The 19,302-nt window shown below is 42.8% G+C and overlaps 1 protein-coding gene across 1 annotated transcript in view; it reads right to left on the reverse strand.

Annotated features, from left to right (window-relative positions):
- Positions 1-19,302, reverse strand: part of OBSCN (obscurin, cytoskeletal calmodulin and titin-interacting RhoGEF) — a 2,124,484-nt gene that overhangs the window by 1,676,716 nt on the left and 428,466 nt on the right. The window contains exons 26-27 of the mRNA XM_078665296.1: positions 17,166-17,319; positions 6,541-6,702 (exon numbers count right to left, since the gene is read on the reverse strand). Of these exons, the coding sequence (XP_078521422.1) occupies positions 6,541-6,702; positions 17,166-17,319 (316 nt within the window). The remainder of the gene's footprint in view (positions 1-6,540; positions 6,703-17,165; positions 17,320-19,302) is intronic.

Raw genomic sequence — 19,302 nt, forward strand, 5'->3', positions numbered from 1 at the left:
GAGAATTCCTGACTTCTTCAGGTACCCCCATTCGGAATGGAAAAGTTGTCCAAGACCTTTTAGAGGCAATCCAATTACCAAAAGAATTGGCAGTGGTCAAATGTGTTGCTCATAAGAAGGGCCTTGACCCTGTATCATTGGGAAATGATTTCGCTGATCGGGTGGCAAAACAATGTGCTATGGATCGACTGAGAATAAATCCCAATCGGGGTGGGGTTGGAAACAGCTGCCAACTTAGAATGTTTGAAGAAGTGCCTACTTGGGATGAAGTGAGAGAATGGCAGCATGTGACACCCTGGGAAGAGAAAGAGAAATGGAAAGAACAAGGTTGTAAACCGAGACGTGAGGATGGTGTCATGGTGGGCCCAAATGGTATGCCTGTGTTACCAAGACACCTGCTTGCCCCAATGGCTCGATTGATACATGAGGGATCACACATTGGGAGGGACGCCATGGTTCTGGTATTTCAACAGACTTGGTACAACAAGAAATTCAGGAAGGTAGCAGAGTCCCTTTGCCAGAGGTGCTTGACATGTCAGCAGTTCAACGCTGGCAAGAAAACAGAAGTTGAACTGATGAAAATTGGGAGATCAGGGGGTCCCTTTGTGAGAATACAAATTGATTTCATCACCATGCCACGATGTGAGGGAAAAAGATATGTCCTTGTCATTGTCTGCTTATTTTCAAAGTGGGTGGAAGCTTACCCTGCCACACAGAATGACGCCATAACAGTAGCTAAGCTCCTACTAAAAGAGTTGATACCTAGATTCGGGGTTCCAGTCTTTATTGACTCAGATAGAGGTACTCATTTTCAGAATGAAATTTTGGCCCAGCTTTGTAAAGCATTTGGAATCACACAAAAGCTGCACTGTGCATATCATCCAGAGGCTTCTGGAGTGGTAGAACAGATAAACGGTACAATAAAAAATAGATTGGCAAAAATATGTGATTCGACTGGCTTGAACTGGATAAAAGCCCTGCCTCTTGTTCTGATGGGACTCAGAAGCATTCCAGATCAAAGAACAGGCCTGAGCCCCCATGAAATATTGATGGGAAGAGTGATGAGAGAAGCATGGGTACCAGGATACAAACTGTTAAGCATTTCTGATGATTTGGTACTTGAATACTGCAAGCAACTGGGTGACCAAGTGCATTCTATCTCTCGCCAGATTGGGGCAGACGCCGTCGCCAACCCGACAACTCCAGTTCACAAATTGGTTCCTGGTGACTGGGTTAAGATAAAGAAGCATACTCGTTCAAGTTGCCTTGAGCCAAGGTGGGGGAAAAAGCGCCAAGTAATCCTGGTAACGACGACAGCAGTGAAGTGTGCAGGCGTTCCCAAGTGGATCCATGCCAGCCATACCCAGAAGGTGATACCAGACGAGGAGCCTGGAGCTGAAGGTCGTCCCGCTGAGGGGTCTACAGACGTTGGTCCTGAAGTAGCTGATATCAGACGGTCAAGCACCAGTCCCGTTGAGGGTCCTTTAGGCGTTGGTCCAGAGGCAGCCGATGACGTATGGCCAAGCACCAGTACTGCCGAGGAGCCCACAGATGTTGGTCCGAAAGTAGCTGATGACGAGCTGCAAAAGATTTGGCCAGAGGATTGGATACCCATAATCGATCTTACTGGAGATCCACTGAGAACAAGAGAGCGAATAAGAGAAGATAGAGAGTGGAATAGAGAGGTCGAGCAAGGCACAGGCGAAGACCCTCAGATCATTGAGATTCACATCAAAACTGAGGACGAAGGAGAAGGTCAGACAGGGACAGAACAAGTGATCGATACTCCTCCACAGACTCCTGATGTCGAAAAGGGACAGACTAGACATAGTGTAATAGTTCGAGCAGAAGAAAATCAAGGGATCGAGGTGCTCGAGCAGGATCAGGCAGATCTAGAAGAACGTGTTCAGGACACAGAAACAGAGACATTTGAAAGCCAAAATCAAAACTCACCTGAACAAGGCCAGCTTAGTAACCAGGCAGAAGAAATAGATACAAGACCTGGGACTAGTCAGACAGAAAGGGAGAAGACAGAAATTGAAGTGCCACAAACAAGTGAAAATAAAAGGACATTAGAAGAAAGCCAAGTAACAGTGCCAGCTAAAAGACTCAAGAAAAAGAAGCACATTGAGCCAAGGTATATTAAGAGACTAAGATTAAGAATAAAAACAGTCCAAGAGAAACTTGCAGACATAAGAAAAAGTCCCCGAATTGCAGAAATACCTGAAGATAACTCCAAGAGAAGGAGTGAAAGAATAAAAAGACAAAACGAAAAATACAAGGATCCAGAGTGGACCTACTTAATCTTGGAAAACTTTGAGGATCTTGATATTACTGACGAAAGCGACGGAGAACGGATTACTGATTACTCTGCAGAGGAAGAGGAAGAACCTCCGTGAAATTGGTCAGCAAGTAAAAATACCTGGAAAGAGCTGCAAAGAGGGGTTAAAATTTCCTTCTGAGCCAAAATGTCTGATACAAATGTGAGTGGTAGACCTAGCCGCAGTTGTTGCAAAACATGCTGCAAAGTGTGTATATGTAGTATAGTTATAGTTATATTAATTTGGATAGGATTAACAGTTTTCATTCCCTTTATGGTTAGCAAAAATACTAATATTGACCCTACTCAGATTACCGACACTGAAGAACTGACAACACGAAGAGTAGAAAGACGTGAGAAAGCACTCAGACAGACAAAACGAGACTTAGAAGCATCAGATGAGGAAGGACTACATTACCACGGAGTTAGAAACAAGACACACTTAAATGTTTTCGCAAATTTGTTAGTGTATTATGTAGAAACTATGGAAATAGAAGATTGCTATGTCTGCATGAAGCTACCTACTTCTGTGGCTGAAGGCGTGACATATCATCACCTACCTCTGACCTATGGAATTTCCTGTAGTATTTTAGCAACCTTATTTTACAAAAGAGGACCGTTACAGTACTATTACTCTAACAATGACGTGATCTTTTTTGAACTTCCCATTCGTGGAAATCTGAATCCTGTACATACCAAAAGTGACGTAATACGATATATGGGAGACTATTTTCTGACTATAGGCAATATAGACATAGCTGAAGCACACAGAGATAACTTGACCTGTACATTACATGAACAAGAAAAGATATTTTTGAACATGGCAGAGAAGAGAAGGGAGAGTTTCCAAAGGAAGGCAAATGACAAAAGGCAGAAAACACCTAAATGGGCTGAGAACATGGAAAGCACCTCAAATGGCGGGGCAGGGCCTGCTTTGTTGCTGGATTTCGAGAAGAAAGGGAAACTCTGTCTTCATCGCGAGAAGACTAGTTATTATAATAACATTTTCATTGGTTCCAGTCAATGTGAACATAATTACAAGGTAATTGGAGGTTGGGGATTCAAAAATGGGTCAGAGCCTGTGTTTCCTGGAATTTATTATATATGTGGAGACAAGGCTTATTTCAAATTGCCGGATCACTGGTATGGAAGCTGCTATTTTGGCATTGTCTTCCCGAAAATATACCATGTGACTGAAATGGCTGGAAGCAATGAAAATACTAATGGCTTAGTGCGTAGTAAAAGAGAAAGCGTAGGTGAAATAATGGGTAGTATTTTTAGTGCACTGATACCTGGAGTGGGAGTGGTTCTAAACACTCACGGAATTAGCAAATTGTCCACAATAGTGGATGTGTTGTCTACTGACACAGCTCATGGATTCCTGCTGGTCAATACTGAAATGGTTGCGATCAGATCAATGGTTTTGCAGAACAGACTTGCTCTTGACACCTTATTAGCAAAAGAGGGCGGAGTCTGCCGGATGTTAAAGGCGCAACATTGTTGCACTTACATTCCGGACAAAAGCGTACAGCTCAAAAGATATGTGAAAAACATTACTAATTTGGAAAAGGAACTCAAACCACTCGAGGTTGACAGTGCCTGGAAGAGACTGGTTGATGGTCTCTCCAATATAGGTCATTGGTTTGCTAGTTTAGGTAAAAGCTTATTGTTAAAGGTACTGATGCCAATTGGAGTGATTGGTCTTATCCTATTTCTCATATTCGTCTGTTGCAAATGTCGCAAACACCGAAAGAAATACCAAGTGAATGCGAGAGGAGTGAAACGAAGTGCGGATGAGCTTGAATTAGAAGAAATGAATAATCAGATTTATAAAAAGGTGAAAAATTCTCACCCTACCAAAACTGAGAAAGAGAAGCTGAATCGCTTGTTGGAAGAGATAGAAATGTACAAGGTGTGAAAGAAAGTTGGCATCTGGTTCCATTTTTTGTGATGATAGTAAATATCATCAAAGAGGGGATTGATAGAGCAAGATTTCGCATCGCGACTTGCTCAATTCATGAACCTCGAAACCGTTGTAACCTCGAAACAAATTGTATGTTTTACTAAAATCTTTTATTTTCGATATATATGTATGATAGAGAAGCTTGCTTATGTGTTTTACTAATACGATTAATCCGTGTTTTAAAAATGGCCGCTGCTTGACTTTCCTCCGCTGCGCATGCGTCAGTCACACTCACGTGACTTTGTGTAGAGATAGTTTTGGAGGGAAAGGGTGCGCATGCGTAATATGCAATAAGATGGCTATAACGTGGTGAAGCTTTGTGCTGCTGCTCTTGTGAAATTGTTCGTTGCAACTCACCAATAATGCATAGTATATTTTTATAATGATGAACCTGTAGTGTGAACTCATGACATGTAATACATTCATTTATTTCTATGTACTAATTTGTTTTCGCTTACTTTTCATGTATCACGGGAAATGGGGGTCCGAATGGGTCGTGAGCCATTTTGAAGGTCCTTTCTGCACATGCTCAAAATGCGAGGCCACAGACAAACTTGGACCGTGGAACTCAGCCAGCTGGCAGCCACAGTCGAGATGCTCCTGGGAGAATTACCTCTGACCCAGGAGGATGGAGCACATGTTCCTATATTGTAACAAATGTATACGTTTTCATTGTATTCCGTGCGACTTCTCGTGGGAACCCCAATCTTGCTAGGCGGCACCCTAGGATGCTAAGTAGGGCTTGTAATAGTCTGTTCTGATTGGTGTGTTAACCAAATCCTACCTTAGGACCAATCGAAATTGGGAATTCTGACACTTTGCAACATTTGGGGGGTGGTACCCTGTCCCAAAACAGTATATCTACCCTGGGTTCACCTAGGGAAATTGCCTGACTTGTCTGAATAGCTGACCTGTCACTGACCCAACGCACTCAATAGGTGACTTGATACAGATGTGCTGCGGAGCTCTCTGTCCGAAACTTGACCATAGACTCTGAAGGTTTTACTGAACCTTAAGTGCTGGCGGAGCACTTTGCTGGGGAATTCGCTGACCCAATCGGGGTCCTGACTGATAGCTGCAGAGAGGGTGGAGCGCAGGCGTTGCTTCCGAACTGCGGGTGCTGGTCGTGTCCTGGTGGTCCTGTCCTGATCCGAATCTGGGTTTCCTGTCCTGTCCTGGGGTGTCCATTCTGCACCATCTGTCCTACTGAGGGTTATCCTTCCCTGAGGGTTTTCCTGTCCTTAACTGACCCGTGGCCAGGGTTGGTTTTCACACCAGTCTAGGTAAATATTGCTCTGAAATTCTTAAAACTGCACCTTTCTATTTTTCTGTCTTTGCTTCAATAAAGACATACCTTTGCACGTGATAATTTTCCATGCTTTCTCCTGCAACCATTGCATTTCATAAAGTCATTTGCATTTGATTTCAGAGTGTTCCTATGTTACCCTACCTTTTAGAAATCATTTTCTGTATTGCAGTTTGCAACTTCCTGATATGGTCTTGGGTTTTTCTCTCGTAAAACTGACTAAAGTAACTCAGAGTTATAGCGTGTTCACCTTGCCCCTTATCTTAGTTTTCCTCTCACTTAGCGGGTTCCCTGTCGCACTAGCATTCTTTTGATAAAGTTGTATGACTGCCTTTTACTTGAATTTAAGATAAAGCTTTAAAAATTTCCAGTTGTCCGTGGTCACTTCATAAATAAAGCATAAAAGTTGGGTTTGTATTTTGCTGCCTTTCCTTTTACAGCTAGCTCCCTGACCCATCGTGGTCATAGGTACCCATAACGGTGGATGGTAAGTTGGGTACTCTAGAAGTCATCGAAAGGGAACTCACAATTATTGGTAGTAGATTGTGTGGTCACCTGATCAATGTATATGATAAAGTAAAGTATATGGGCCCGAAGCCAGAAGTGGCGAAATTATTGGTCGGGTGACCCGCGATCTCTAGCACTAGTGTCTGCTCATGTCTTATTTTGATTTAATGCATGTGGTTTTAACATGCAAGGTGTACACCTCTGACCAATGTTGAGGACTTTTCTCAGTGTCAATAAAATGTCATGTTGAAAAGTGCTCACACACATAGTATCAAAATGTTGCGTGTGGTACATAAAACACTAATAGAACTTAAAAGGTACATTTAAATAGCCAGCAAATAGACTCAAAGCCGATACACAGCATAAAAACACTGTGGAAAATGTTATCTTCAGAGACCTAGTGCAAAACCAAAGAATCCTTTAGTAATATGTTTTTGAGAATACCTTCTTGGCGAATCTTCACATTGTCTCCTGCCTTTAGCTTTGCATCATTTTTATACCACTGCGTTTGGACCTCATCATGTGAAATCTGGCAGAGGAATGATGCACTCTCCTTTTCTGTAACTTCCACGTCTTCCAACGGTTTCACAATTTGGATGTCACGTGCTGCCAGAAAAAAGAACAGATTTTCAAAGCAATTCATTGTTTAGGCTTTTCAGGTTACAGATTGACAACATTATCTTATTCTACATTTTTCCTATCTGTCTTTCTTTCCTTTCTTTTGCAAAACTCTGAAAAGTAGCTGCACATGCTGTTGACTACGTAAGGAACTACATTGAACCCTCAGTCAGAGGAGATTGAGCTCGTAGAGGCCCGACCATACCCAGAGAATCGTATAATGGTTCACACAAGATGGCGGAGCATCAGCCAAGTGACTGTACCAACCGAATCCTGGTGGCGTTGCTACTCCCTGGGCAAGTACTGACAAATGAAGAATGCAGCAGGAAAACAACATATATATAATTCCTCTTTCTAAAAGCAAAGCAGCTTTCTTTGTTGAGGTACACACCGCCTCTCACATCCAGCCTTGCTAGTGCCCTGGTTTCATTGCTTGCTCTCACAACAAGTTTTGGATCAACAAGACTAGCAAGCAATGGATCATTAATGTCTGGTTTAATTTATTGAAATGGGTGTCTGAAAGGTTGTAAAATTAGGAATTAGCTGGTGAAACCAAAGGGCAGAATGAGCTTTTGTGAGATGACATTTGACCTTAAAAAATACAAATGGCAATTTATCAGGTGTTGACTTCGCCAGAGCAAGGTTAGTAGAGAGGAAAAGCAGAATTCAAACGCCACAAAGATTTAGGATAAATGCAATGCAGTTCATGACACCAAAGACATATTTCTGGATTCTTTGACAACACCTACATTGTCCCCCTCGCCTCCACAGACTACATACTGCTCGGAGAACTGAACATCCACCTAGACAACCTCAGTGATCCCAACACCATCCCCCTCCCAGAGAACCTCACCAACATTGGACTGAAGCAACTTGTCTCCAACTCCACTCATATGGCAGGACACACTCTCGACCCCATCTTCATCGGATGAAACAACATTCGCTCCAGTCACACCACAGAACAGACCACCACTGTGTCCATCTCTCCTTCTCGAAACCCACTGCACACAAGCGCACGCCACGCCTTCCAGGCAGAAACTAGAACAAAATCACTGAAGAACACCTTACCTCGCCCTCAGCTACACTCCTTCCCCTACCACAACAGACGACAACACAGCAGCCAACAACGTCCACCAATGGATCGCCAACACTCTCGCCCCCCTCCAGAACTCCGTCAGACGACACAACACAAAAGCCACCTGGTTCCCCGTGGACCTCCAAGAATCCAAGCGCTCTTGCCAATGACTGGAGAAAACATGGAGAAACAGAAAAACCCCGCAAGTACGCTCTGCCTACAAGGCCACAATCACGGCACACCACCAACTCATCAAATCAACTTAGAGTCACTTCATCCAAGACAGAATCCTCTCCAAGGAACTCTTCACCATCATACAAGAATTCACCAGACCTAACAGAGAAACTACTGACGTCCCTCCCTCTCAAGACTTCTGCAACAAACTCAGCTCCTTCTTCCACCACAAGATCAAGACGCTCTACAACAACTTTGACGACCAAGACCACAGCACCCACCCAACACCCCCCACCAGCGACACCATCTAGCCGACCCTCCTCACCCGGCCCTTCTCACCACAGAAGACACTGCAGAAATTATGAAAAGCATCCGTTCCGGAGCACCAACTGACCCCCCACTCATCTTCCACAGGGCCGCCACCGCTATCGCACCAAAACTACGACAAACAATCAACTGCTACCTCGAGACAGCCACATTCCCCGACAACTGGAAATGCGTTGCAGTCAAATCCCTCCTCAAGAAGCCCTCCACATACTCGACAGACCTCAAGAACTTCAGGCCCATCTCTCTTCTCCCCTTCGCCAACAAAGTCATCAAGAAAGTCATTAACATAGACATCCTCAACACCTCTCAATCTGGCTACCACAGCATCCACTGCACCAAGACCACCCTCATAGCCGCCACTGATGACATCTGTACCCTCCTCATCCAAGGCCACACAGCAGCCCTTATGCTCCTAGACCTCTCTCCTACCGCACACTAGCCACCAGACTCCACGACGCCGGCATCCAGAGAACTGCCTTAGACTGGATTTGATCTTTTCTCTCATGCAGAACACAAAGAATAAGACTCACGCCTAGCCTCTCCGAACCTACAGAGATCAGATACGGAGTACCCCAAGTATCCTCCCTTAGCCCCACACTCTTCAACGTCTACATGGCCCACCTCGCAACCATCGTCAGAAAACACTCGCCGAGACTCAGTCTCATACGCCGACAACACCCAGCTCATCCTCTTCCTCAACAAGGAACCCGACATCACCAGGCACAGTTTCCAAGAAAGGATGAAGGACATTGCAAACTGGATGAGCAGCAGCTGCCTGAAGATCAACTCAGAGAAAACAGAAGTCCTCATCCTCAGCTCTACCCCCTCTACATAGGACAACACCTTGTGGCCCCCCGCCCTCGGAAACCCACCCGCCCCAATGAACCACACTTGCAACCTTGGCATCATACTTGACTCTTCACTCACCATGAATCGCCAGATCAACACTGTGTCCTGCACATGCTTTAACACCTTCCGCATACTCTGCAAGACCTTCAAATGGATCCTCTTGACTCCAGGAAAACCATCACCCACGCACTCATCACCAGCAGACTTGACTATGGAAATGCCCTCTACACCGGAATCAACAAAACACTCCTCCACAAATTCCAGGACGCCGAATCTAGACTCATCCTTGACATCCCACAACATGACCACATCACCCAACACTTCCGCAACCTCCTCTGGCTCCTGCATCAAAAAAAGAATAACTTTCAAATTGCTCACACGCGCCTACAAAGCCCTCCATAACACCGGAAGCCAATACCTCAATGAACGAATCCCCTTCCATGCCCCCAAGAGAGACTTCCGCTCTGCCTCCTAGCCATAGCCACGGTCCTCCGCATCCACAGGGCCAGAGTGTGTGGCAGATCCTTCTCCTTCTCCTACATCATGGCCAAGACCTGGAATGAACTCCCCCCGCAACAGACGAAGCCCGACACTGCACCTATTCAGGAAGGATCTCAAGACTTGGCTCTTCAGATGACAACGGAGCTGCTCAAACTCCCCCACCTTGAGACCCTCACAGGTGAGTAGTGCGCTTCAAAAATCCTGATTGATTGATTGAAATCATTTCATTTGTGATGCTACTGTGGGCCCACAGGGGCTAACCAGTGTGTTGAATCTATTATAATGCTGGGGCAATATCATGGTTTCTCATCAGTCTGTTTATTCCATTAGAGAAACCCTTCAAGAAATTGTATTTTACAAGTGAACTCCGACTACCCAATGGAGAGATGAATAGAAAAGTATTCAGAATTCCAGATTCAACTAATAAAGAATGATTCCAGGAGACCTGAGTTCTAATCCTGTCTTGCTGACAATGCATGATGAAGGGCAAGCCACTTTATCTACTTGTGAGTCTATTCCAGTTCTGGTCCATCACCAGCGTTTACTTCCACTTGCAATGGAGAAGATTCACAATCACATAAACAATTTCCATACCATCATCATTGGCAGAAAATGTGTATTTTTTTGACCAGAGTCATACAAACATACCCAAAAAGATATAAACATTAAAAAGCATAATTAAAAAAATCAATCCCATTTAAGCATAAGGTACAAATGTATCAGAAAGCAGTTCTGTAATAAACATCAGAAAATATAGGCAAAAGTTATTAAACACAAAGGAAGTAACTATATCCGACAAATGAGTGTGTCAAAAGGAATGGAACAGTCCCAGCCTATCCCTTTCTGTACCACCACATGAAAAGTAGCTAAACAGGCTAGGTATTGTAAGTACATTAACCAGTGCAGGTATACTGTCTTTCACCAACACCAGATTCAAAGTCTTAAGACTCTAAAAAAGGAATACAAAACAAGAAATGTATACAAGAATGCCTAGAAGTAAAATTACAGAGGAAAGATGGAACATGCACTACCAAATCTCTAGCTCTAGAAAAAGTAAGACTCTGGCAACCAGCCCCATCCTAAAATGTGAAAGTAAAACTTGTTTGTGTCAACTTATACCCAATCAAAGTATGGCTACACACCCAGGCAAGGCTTGGTAAAAATGCATTACCGATGTGACGGATGCGTTAAGGAGCTCAGCATTTTCTCTTTGTAAGGTTGCATCAGCACTTAATTATGATACAATCAACTGAACATCCTTTAAATTAATCGAATGTGGGGTGAGAACAACAGATTCAAACTTAGTTAAATTACAGTTTTTACTACGTGGTTTCCCCAGAGAAAAACATGAGGCTTTGGGTTTATCACTGTATACCACAAAATATCTATCATTAGAGATGCATGCAAGTTACTGCAGACCAACAATTACAGGGAAACAGGAGTCCACTTCATTGTGTCATAGATAAACTCTCAAACTCAGTCTCCTCATGACAAGCATAGATCCAGATTCCTGATGGTGAACCCAGAATATTCTTCAAAAAGCCATTCTCTTAGGTCTGTAATTTCTGAGTGTACCTGCATATGCCGACTCAGTAAGTAGCACCAGGTACAGCTTTCGCTTTATAGACTTTCAAGAGAGAAGGTATTTGCATGACGATTTGCAGCAAAGGAAAATATCCCTCTGTCGACTCTACTGGTCTTACTGAGCAAACATCTCATAAGGGGAGACCAATTCAGTTCAGAATGAAGAAAACGCTAAATAATTTAAGAAGTTGATTATTTCCAATGGTTTAAAAGAGACTCTACATTTGACAATAGGACTCCCCGTAGCATAGCCCTGAATTTAAGACTAATAACCAATCCAGAGTACTACATAAAAGTCATACATCTTATCATCAATCTTTGCAAGCCATTCTGGTCTGCAACTGAAGAACTTCAAAATCCGCATGGAGAAGGGGAAGCTCAATCCTGTCTATGCAGCATAAACCTTACCAGGAGCTTAACAGTGGAATCAAGGGGGAAAGTAAGTTAAGTTACAAAAGGGATTGTGTCTGTCACCCTGTTTATAATGGGAATGCTGTTTCTGGTAGATACACTCTATTGAAACCCTCTAGGTGCCAGTGTGCATCTGGAAAAGTTGCAATAGCTCTCCTGCACATTCTGCCACAACTCCGTTGAGACTTCAGACACCACCCCGGGCATGACACCATGGGATTACACAAGGCAGCACGTTGGCACACAGACATCAGTTCCCCATCCTTTTTTCCACAACCCCTGAGCCTGAGTTGAGTCTGATGAGATTACCAAAAGGATGTAGTGTATCCGAACCCTGGGATGATTGCATGATCACTCCTCAGAAAGTGGAGGAAGGTGGATCAGTGAGGAAAGTGCAGGTAGATAAGAGTATCCACCAGAAAGGTCTGCCATAGTACTCAACATGGAGTGAGGTCAATAAGACACTTCTTTCAACAATCATTGCAACTAGCATCTGGATCTTACTAGAAGGGGCTTGGTCTTAGGAAAATTTATTGTGACAGATCTAAAGTCAGCACAGTATCCGCAAAGACCTCTGGCAGAGAAGACGGTACAACTGGCACCTAACTGCCATCAAGAGGCTTTGAGATGGGGTCAAGCTCTGTCAGGCCAGGAGCTGCCAGCAGTGGACTGGGCAGGTGCCCAAAAGCTTCTTGAGACCTGCAGGTGCACCGGAGACAGCCATAGGGGATATATTTCTGAAGGACACCAAAATTGCCTGGATGAAGGCCACAATTTAGGAAGGAAAGAACAGAAGCACCTCCTCAACCTTCAATGTGGCATCAGACCCAAACCCAGTGCCAGCACTACTTCCACTAGGTAGTGTAGATGCCTGGGTTAGGGGGGCAGAATGTCAGACTGAAGACCTGCCTCTAAAACAAGATCGACAGAGAACCTGTGGGATATCTAGGAGTCCCTTCCCTTGGGTGAGGCCCGCTTTGAGGACTTCTGATCCAGAGTGCGATTGTTGAGGGCCCTAGAAGTGAAACAGCACCAGTTACATTAGCACTCATCCAGAGCTTGGGCCATGGAGAGTTTCGCATCACGTTCTTTTATAGCCTTGACAAGCATACAACCACAATAGCAGCAGGACTTGAGGTTGTACCCTGCCTAGCCTGAAACACCACAAGCAGATGATGTGTGGATCTGGAAGTGACACCTGTTTAAAACAGGAGTGTGAATGTTTAAGGCCTGACAAGTATGAAGGAAACATTCCTAAAGTAGCACTTACACTTTTTTGTAATAAAGTGTTTGACAAGAGCAACTCCTTTGCATCCAAGAGCTAATGTCTGTGCACCCTTATGGTACCTTGTGCAACTCTATAATGGCAAGTATGAAGTGGTGGCCGGAGCTGAGATTGAGTTGTGGCACCACCTACTAGCCCAGGAGAGCAGCTGCAAAGTTTCTGGATCCAGTCTGATGCCTGGAGAGGATTCAAAAGGTGAGGAATCTGCAGGTGAAGGGTCCATCAGAAACACCCCATGCCTTTGGGAAAGCAAAGGTGCTGCATGTTAGATTTAAGCCCCTGACAAACCCAGAGGTTCCACAGCTCTTCAATAGCCTTGTATATGTCCAACAGTAGGCATCAGAGCTAGGGTTCTTGTTAACAGGACTGGTTTTAATGACTTCAAAACTTCATCTAAGGTGATAAAGAAATTTGAAATTATATTGGCAATGAAATTTGAGAATGCCGAGTGATCTCTGCCTCTGCCCACATGATAAAAGTTACTAAAGTCCAAGTGCTAACAATCAGCAGTTGTCACAGCTTCCAGGGCCTGATCTAAGAAATTACAGTCATTCCGCCTTGCAAATAATTTCCAAAACATCCTTCCATTCCGATCACCACACAACTCTTTCCATTCACCCCAGCAAATCTTACACAGCCCCTTTTTCCATACTATTTATGCCACATACTTGCACAATAAAATACTGTGAAATATCACAAAGGATCAGAGAACACGTGGATGGCGGTTTACTCATGATTCTGTGGGGAAGTATCAGTACGATTTTCAGTGAAAGTTTTGAGCACTCTAAGTTTTGGTTCAGGTACTGATATTGTTCATTCACTCTAACTCTATGGCCCTGAAAACATGTTTCACCTGTCTAACAAAGATAACACTATCTTTGAAGTATAGCTTGTTTTTCTAAAAGTATGTCTTATTTTTATATTTTCTTTTCAAAGTTACTAAAGTACGGCTGTGTACATTTGCTTAGATTTAGAACGGAGCTGCATAGATCGCTCTTTACCACTGTATAGATATGTTAACCTCCAAAGATGCTGGCAATCAACCAGTGGTCCGGAAAGCTCATCTTGAGCCTCAACAATGGTCATGAGTCTGACAGCTTAGGAGAGGAGATACTACCCTAGAACCCTATCTTAATGTCCCACAAATGTTTCTAGGTTATTGAAGAGTAAACAATTCAATTTTTGATAAGGGATGAATTGATCAATAATGTGTATAGAATATTGCTACAGGTGGAGATGTGGTCACCAAACTAGGTTTCCAGCCTTGCATATAGGAAACCTATGTTCTAATTCTCAATTAATCCACCTTAACACACTGTGAATTCATCTGCAAATTATTTCGTCTTCTTCAAAGCAGGACCCATAAATGTCAATCTTAGAAAGCACCTACAAATAGGTGAAATGTATATAAGATGCACTGTAGATATAATTGTAGAAGCACAAAAGTAAACTACTGATCAACACTAGGTACATTCTGTAATTCTTAGAAAAGTATGTGATCTGATTCATCCTCTCTTCTTGCTTTTGTTAAAAGCCTGAGATTGCAAGCAGCATATATTTACATATATATATATATATATATATATTTTTTTTTTTTTTATAGTGTCCTCGATTGGTAGCCTCTTAGAGAACACTTCCAGGTTCATAGACTCGTATTTAGCACCCTTCGTGAAGGACCTTCCATCCTATATAAGGGATACTCAAGATTTTTTGAGCATCATGGACAGTGTCACATGGGACTCTGAAATGCTATTAATAACACTAGATGTGGTCAATTTATACACCTGCATCAATCATGAGGAGGGTCTGAATGCCATAAAGTGGTTTTTAGACCAAAAACCAAATCACTTTAACAGTCACAGTGCCATGATTCTCGCAATGATTAGGTTCTGCCTGTACAATAACAACTTTCTGTTTGATGGGACAATGTATAACCAAAAGAGAGGTACTTCCATGGGCTCGTGCTTCTCTCCCAGCTACGCGAATTTATTCGTCGGCTGGTGGGAGAAGCACGAGGCCTGGAAAGATACCAATGGTATGTATACTGAAAACATTTTGATGTGGACCAGGTACATAGACGATTTGTTTATTATCTGGCATGGTGATCGTTTGTCTGCGGAGAATTACATTGCTACCCTCAATATGAACAACCTCAATTTAAAATTTACCAGCACCATTAGTACTAACAGTATCAATTATTTAGATCTGGAAATATTTGTACATAACAACACCTTACAAACCCGCCTATATAGAAAGCCGACGGCGGGGAATGCGATACTGCATGCTGGTTCTTACCATCCTAAAAGTCTGGTGAAAAATGTGCCCTATGGCGAATTTCTTCGCCTTAAGAGGAACTGTTCCTTAGAACAAGATTATATACAGGCTAATAAGGATGCTAAAGAGAGGTTTCAGATAAGAGGATACAATGAAAACATTTTACAACAGGCCAGTGCAAAAGCTTCAGGTATCAACAGGAGGGCTCTCCTAATACCGAAATTGAAAGTAGAGATGCCTGATGAAGTAAGAATGATTACCGAATTTAACACCAAATCGGGGGAAATTGTAAATATCTTTAAAAAGCACTGGCACATACTTACCACAGACAAAACGTTAAAAAGTCACATAACACAGAGACCACTAATTACATACAAAAGATGTCCGTCTCTGGCCGATCATCTAGTCCGCAGCCATTTTAGAACTATGGTTCAACCCATCAAACTGTCAAAAACAACTGGCTTCTTTCCATGTTCAAAATGTAAGGCATGTAGATTTAGCAGAAAAATGACAGACTATCCTAATCGTACCGGTGAAAAGAAACCCAACATAAAAATCAAACAGTTGTTAAATTGCAACTCGGAATATACTGTTTATTGTTTAACCTGCCCCTGTAAACTGCGATACATTGGCAGCACCATGAAACCCGCCAAATTAAGAGTGCTGGGGCATATGCGAGCAATTACTAACAACGACAGGACGTATCCTGTTGCTCGCCACTTTGCCGAGTACCACCAAGGCAATTGGGAGAAACTTAGTTTCTACTGTATTGATCAGGCCCCAAAATTGGAACGGGGAGGGGACAGAAACAAGGCCCTACGCATTTTGGAGTCAAAGTGTATCATCAGTCTTAAAACCATGACTCCGTGGGGCCTTAATAACAATGAAGAGTTATGGGTTCACCTTTAATCTGTATATAGTCTGACTCATGGAGCACTAGGGTTAAATGTATTCATCTAACACTCCCTAGGGATAATGACAATGCTCCACTGCACAATCACGAATCATGTTGGAAAATTTATGCTGCAACATAATTGCCCATTCAGGGCTACATAACTAATGTAAGGCATTATAGGAATGAATTAGCCTACCAATTTTGCACCTTTTTGGTAAACATCTATAAAAGATGCCAGGAGAATGGAATTTCTATAAAGATATAGAAAATAATTGAATTGGTTGCACTTACAGATAACACTGTGTTTACAATACTTTTTTAACGAAAGTTTTGTGTTACATGTTTTTTTAAATGAGCACTATGCACTTTATTTAATGTCACCTTTTGAAACCTTGTATAACTTAATGCAATTTGCATGTTACAAGATGGCCACCATCTTTTTGAATGCCAGTAGCCGTCTTTTATGTTTGTGACAATGTCAGAAGGGCTAAAGGTTTAAAATGGTGACCTGTATGTGGCACAAACGTAACACTGACGAAGCCTGCAAAGGTGAAACGCGTCTGTTTGGGGTGAGGGGGGTTTGGTGGAATAAATTCTTGAATCGGATACCAGAGTGCCAGCCGTTTTCTTGTCTTTGCCAAACAACGGATGAAAGGAGGAACGTGCAGTAATATATATATATATATATATATATATATATATATATATATATATATATATATATATATAAATATATATATATATATTGCAGTTTTATATAGCGCAAACTCGATACAAAGGTATTGGAGCACTTTACATGAGCACCAGTTACGTTAAACAAGGATACATTCATTTTTTGGTAGGCACGGGGAGATTAACTGTTTTGCCCAAAATCATAGGATAATGAGCCGACACAGAGAGAAGCTGGTTCCTTAGTTTCAAAGTCAACAGCTCTGGCCATTACACCACATCATTATATTAGATGGGTTTTACGATTTTATGAAGTCTGAATGCTGAACTAAATCAAGCAGTTTAGAGTGATATCATAAGGAAAACAATATGCAAATTACACACCCCATTGTTGAATCGACACTTACCATGAACTGTCAGCGTAGCTGAACTCTTGTCATCAACCGCATCACATACGTAGGTTCCCTGATCATCATATTCACATTTGTGAATTATGAGGCTTCTCTTTCTTCCCTGTGAAAATATTCCTATTTTTTTGCTTGGCCGTAATTGAGAGCCATCCTTAAAAAAGAAAAATAGAAGGGTCTTAAATGTACTGTTTACAAAGGAAACATCAACATGGTAACAGAATATGTGCTAAAAATGGATCATGTTGAGTCCTTCTTTGGGTGAATCTTCATCTGCCTAAATGTAGTAAAATTATATTTTGCTTTCAAAAAGTATGTTTTAATGACCTCTCTGCAAAGTTTTGGCATCGGCACCTCGCACTTTACCTACCGATCATGACTCCTGCAGGGCCGGGAATTCAGCACTTTACCCCCGCTCCCTGGAGGACGTAATAAGAACTCAGAGCCGGTCTCGCTGCGCGGGAGACCCCTCTGCAACGTTTTGGCATCAGCACCTCGTACTTTACCTATGGACCCTGACTCCTGCCGGGCCGAGCACGCAGCACTTTACCCCCGCTCCCTGGAAGTCGTATAAGAACTCAGAGCCAGTCCCGCAACGCGGGACGCACGCGGGCGAAGACCGGGCCAATATGGGCCCCTCTGAGCCCGTCAGAGACTGAAAGAGGCTGGGCTGGGGCCACCCCTCTAAAAATCACTGTAAGGACTATATGTTATTTATTATCGATTGTACTATTTTCTGTGTCTACATCTATTATTTATTTTTAACGACAAAGGAATAATATGGGTAAAAGGAAGGCAGGGGTTGCTCATCCTGCCAGTTCTGGTGTGGGAGGTCAACAATCCTGATGAACTATCTTACAGGGGCAATTTAGGAACAAATAAACTCAGTTGAGGAGTCCCTGACGCAAGGGAGGGTGGGTACGTTCGTTACTTGTAATTGTACAGCTAATTCTTCTAATGCCCCCTCAAATGGTATAGAAGAGGAAATTGTAATGCAGGTACCCCAAAATGGGTGTGTTCATGAGTCACCAGGGCATATATATGTTAGTGACCTAGGATGTGATCCACAGCCGCCATCAAAACGCTCTAGAAATCGTGAAGTTTTGAAGGGAAGTCAAGAATCTATTTGCGTAGTGAATAAAAGTAAGAAAGTTCCTACAATGAAAAAGAAGAATGTAGGCAAACAGGGCAAGGTGGCCGAAGATAGGATGCCTGGTCCTCTGTGGTAACCTCGACCAAAGCATTAATTGAAGGGCAGTCAATTGAAATTGGAAATAGTAGTCTTGACTTACCACCTGCTGTAACTCTCTATACAGTAATTTTGGCGAATGTCCCAGGCCTATCTATATCAGCATCTGAAAATTGGCAGGCCTTTCGTAATAAATCTCTATGTTGGTTGGGCAGAAAAACTGGCCTAACAGATGTACTTTTGACTAAATTCAAAATGGCTAGACGGGTAGCTTGGGTAGGAAGAGACCATGAAACACTACAGGGTGACTACTTTGTTTTGACCTTTAGTGATCCACACCTAGTACATGCTATTTTACCTAGGGTAGGAAATTCACATATTATACATACTGGAATTAATGTTCTAGGGTATTTCTACCAGCCACAAGCTGCTAAACAGTATTAAACTCAGGCTGGTGGCCCATATGTAAATGCTTTGAGCCATTACAATGTTCCGGTCCGTAATCGTTTTGACATCTTACCCACACTTAAGGATATAGATTGACCGATTGTAGTAAGGGAATTAAGTGTACAGAATGATAGATGTGCTTGGCAAGATGCTATTAGCCCTTTAGGTTTTGTTATGGGTCCTTTGTTGGGACTGTACACTACACAAGGGTGCTCTGACTCCATGGGATCTGCAATAATCTTAGATCCAATGGGACAGGATTTGTGCAACAGTAACCCAAATAGTTCTACTGATAGGGCGTCCCTTTTGGGACCTGTAATAATAAATCCAGTGGCCATGGGACAGGTCCACCTTACTGAAGAAACAATTGGTCACCCTGATGGTATTATTTCTAACGAAGGATCACGTGAAATTGCTGCATGCCATATACTTTTTTGGAATGTTGCAGGGTTGTCCTTGAAAGCATCTGACCCCCTATGGCTCACTTTTGTGGCAGGGTTC

This window comes from Lissotriton helveticus, chromosome 10 (genome assembly GCF_964261635.1).
Source record: "Lissotriton helveticus chromosome 10, aLisHel1.1, whole genome shotgun sequence".
NCBI lineage: Eukaryota > Metazoa > Chordata > Amphibia > Caudata > Salamandridae > Lissotriton > Lissotriton helveticus.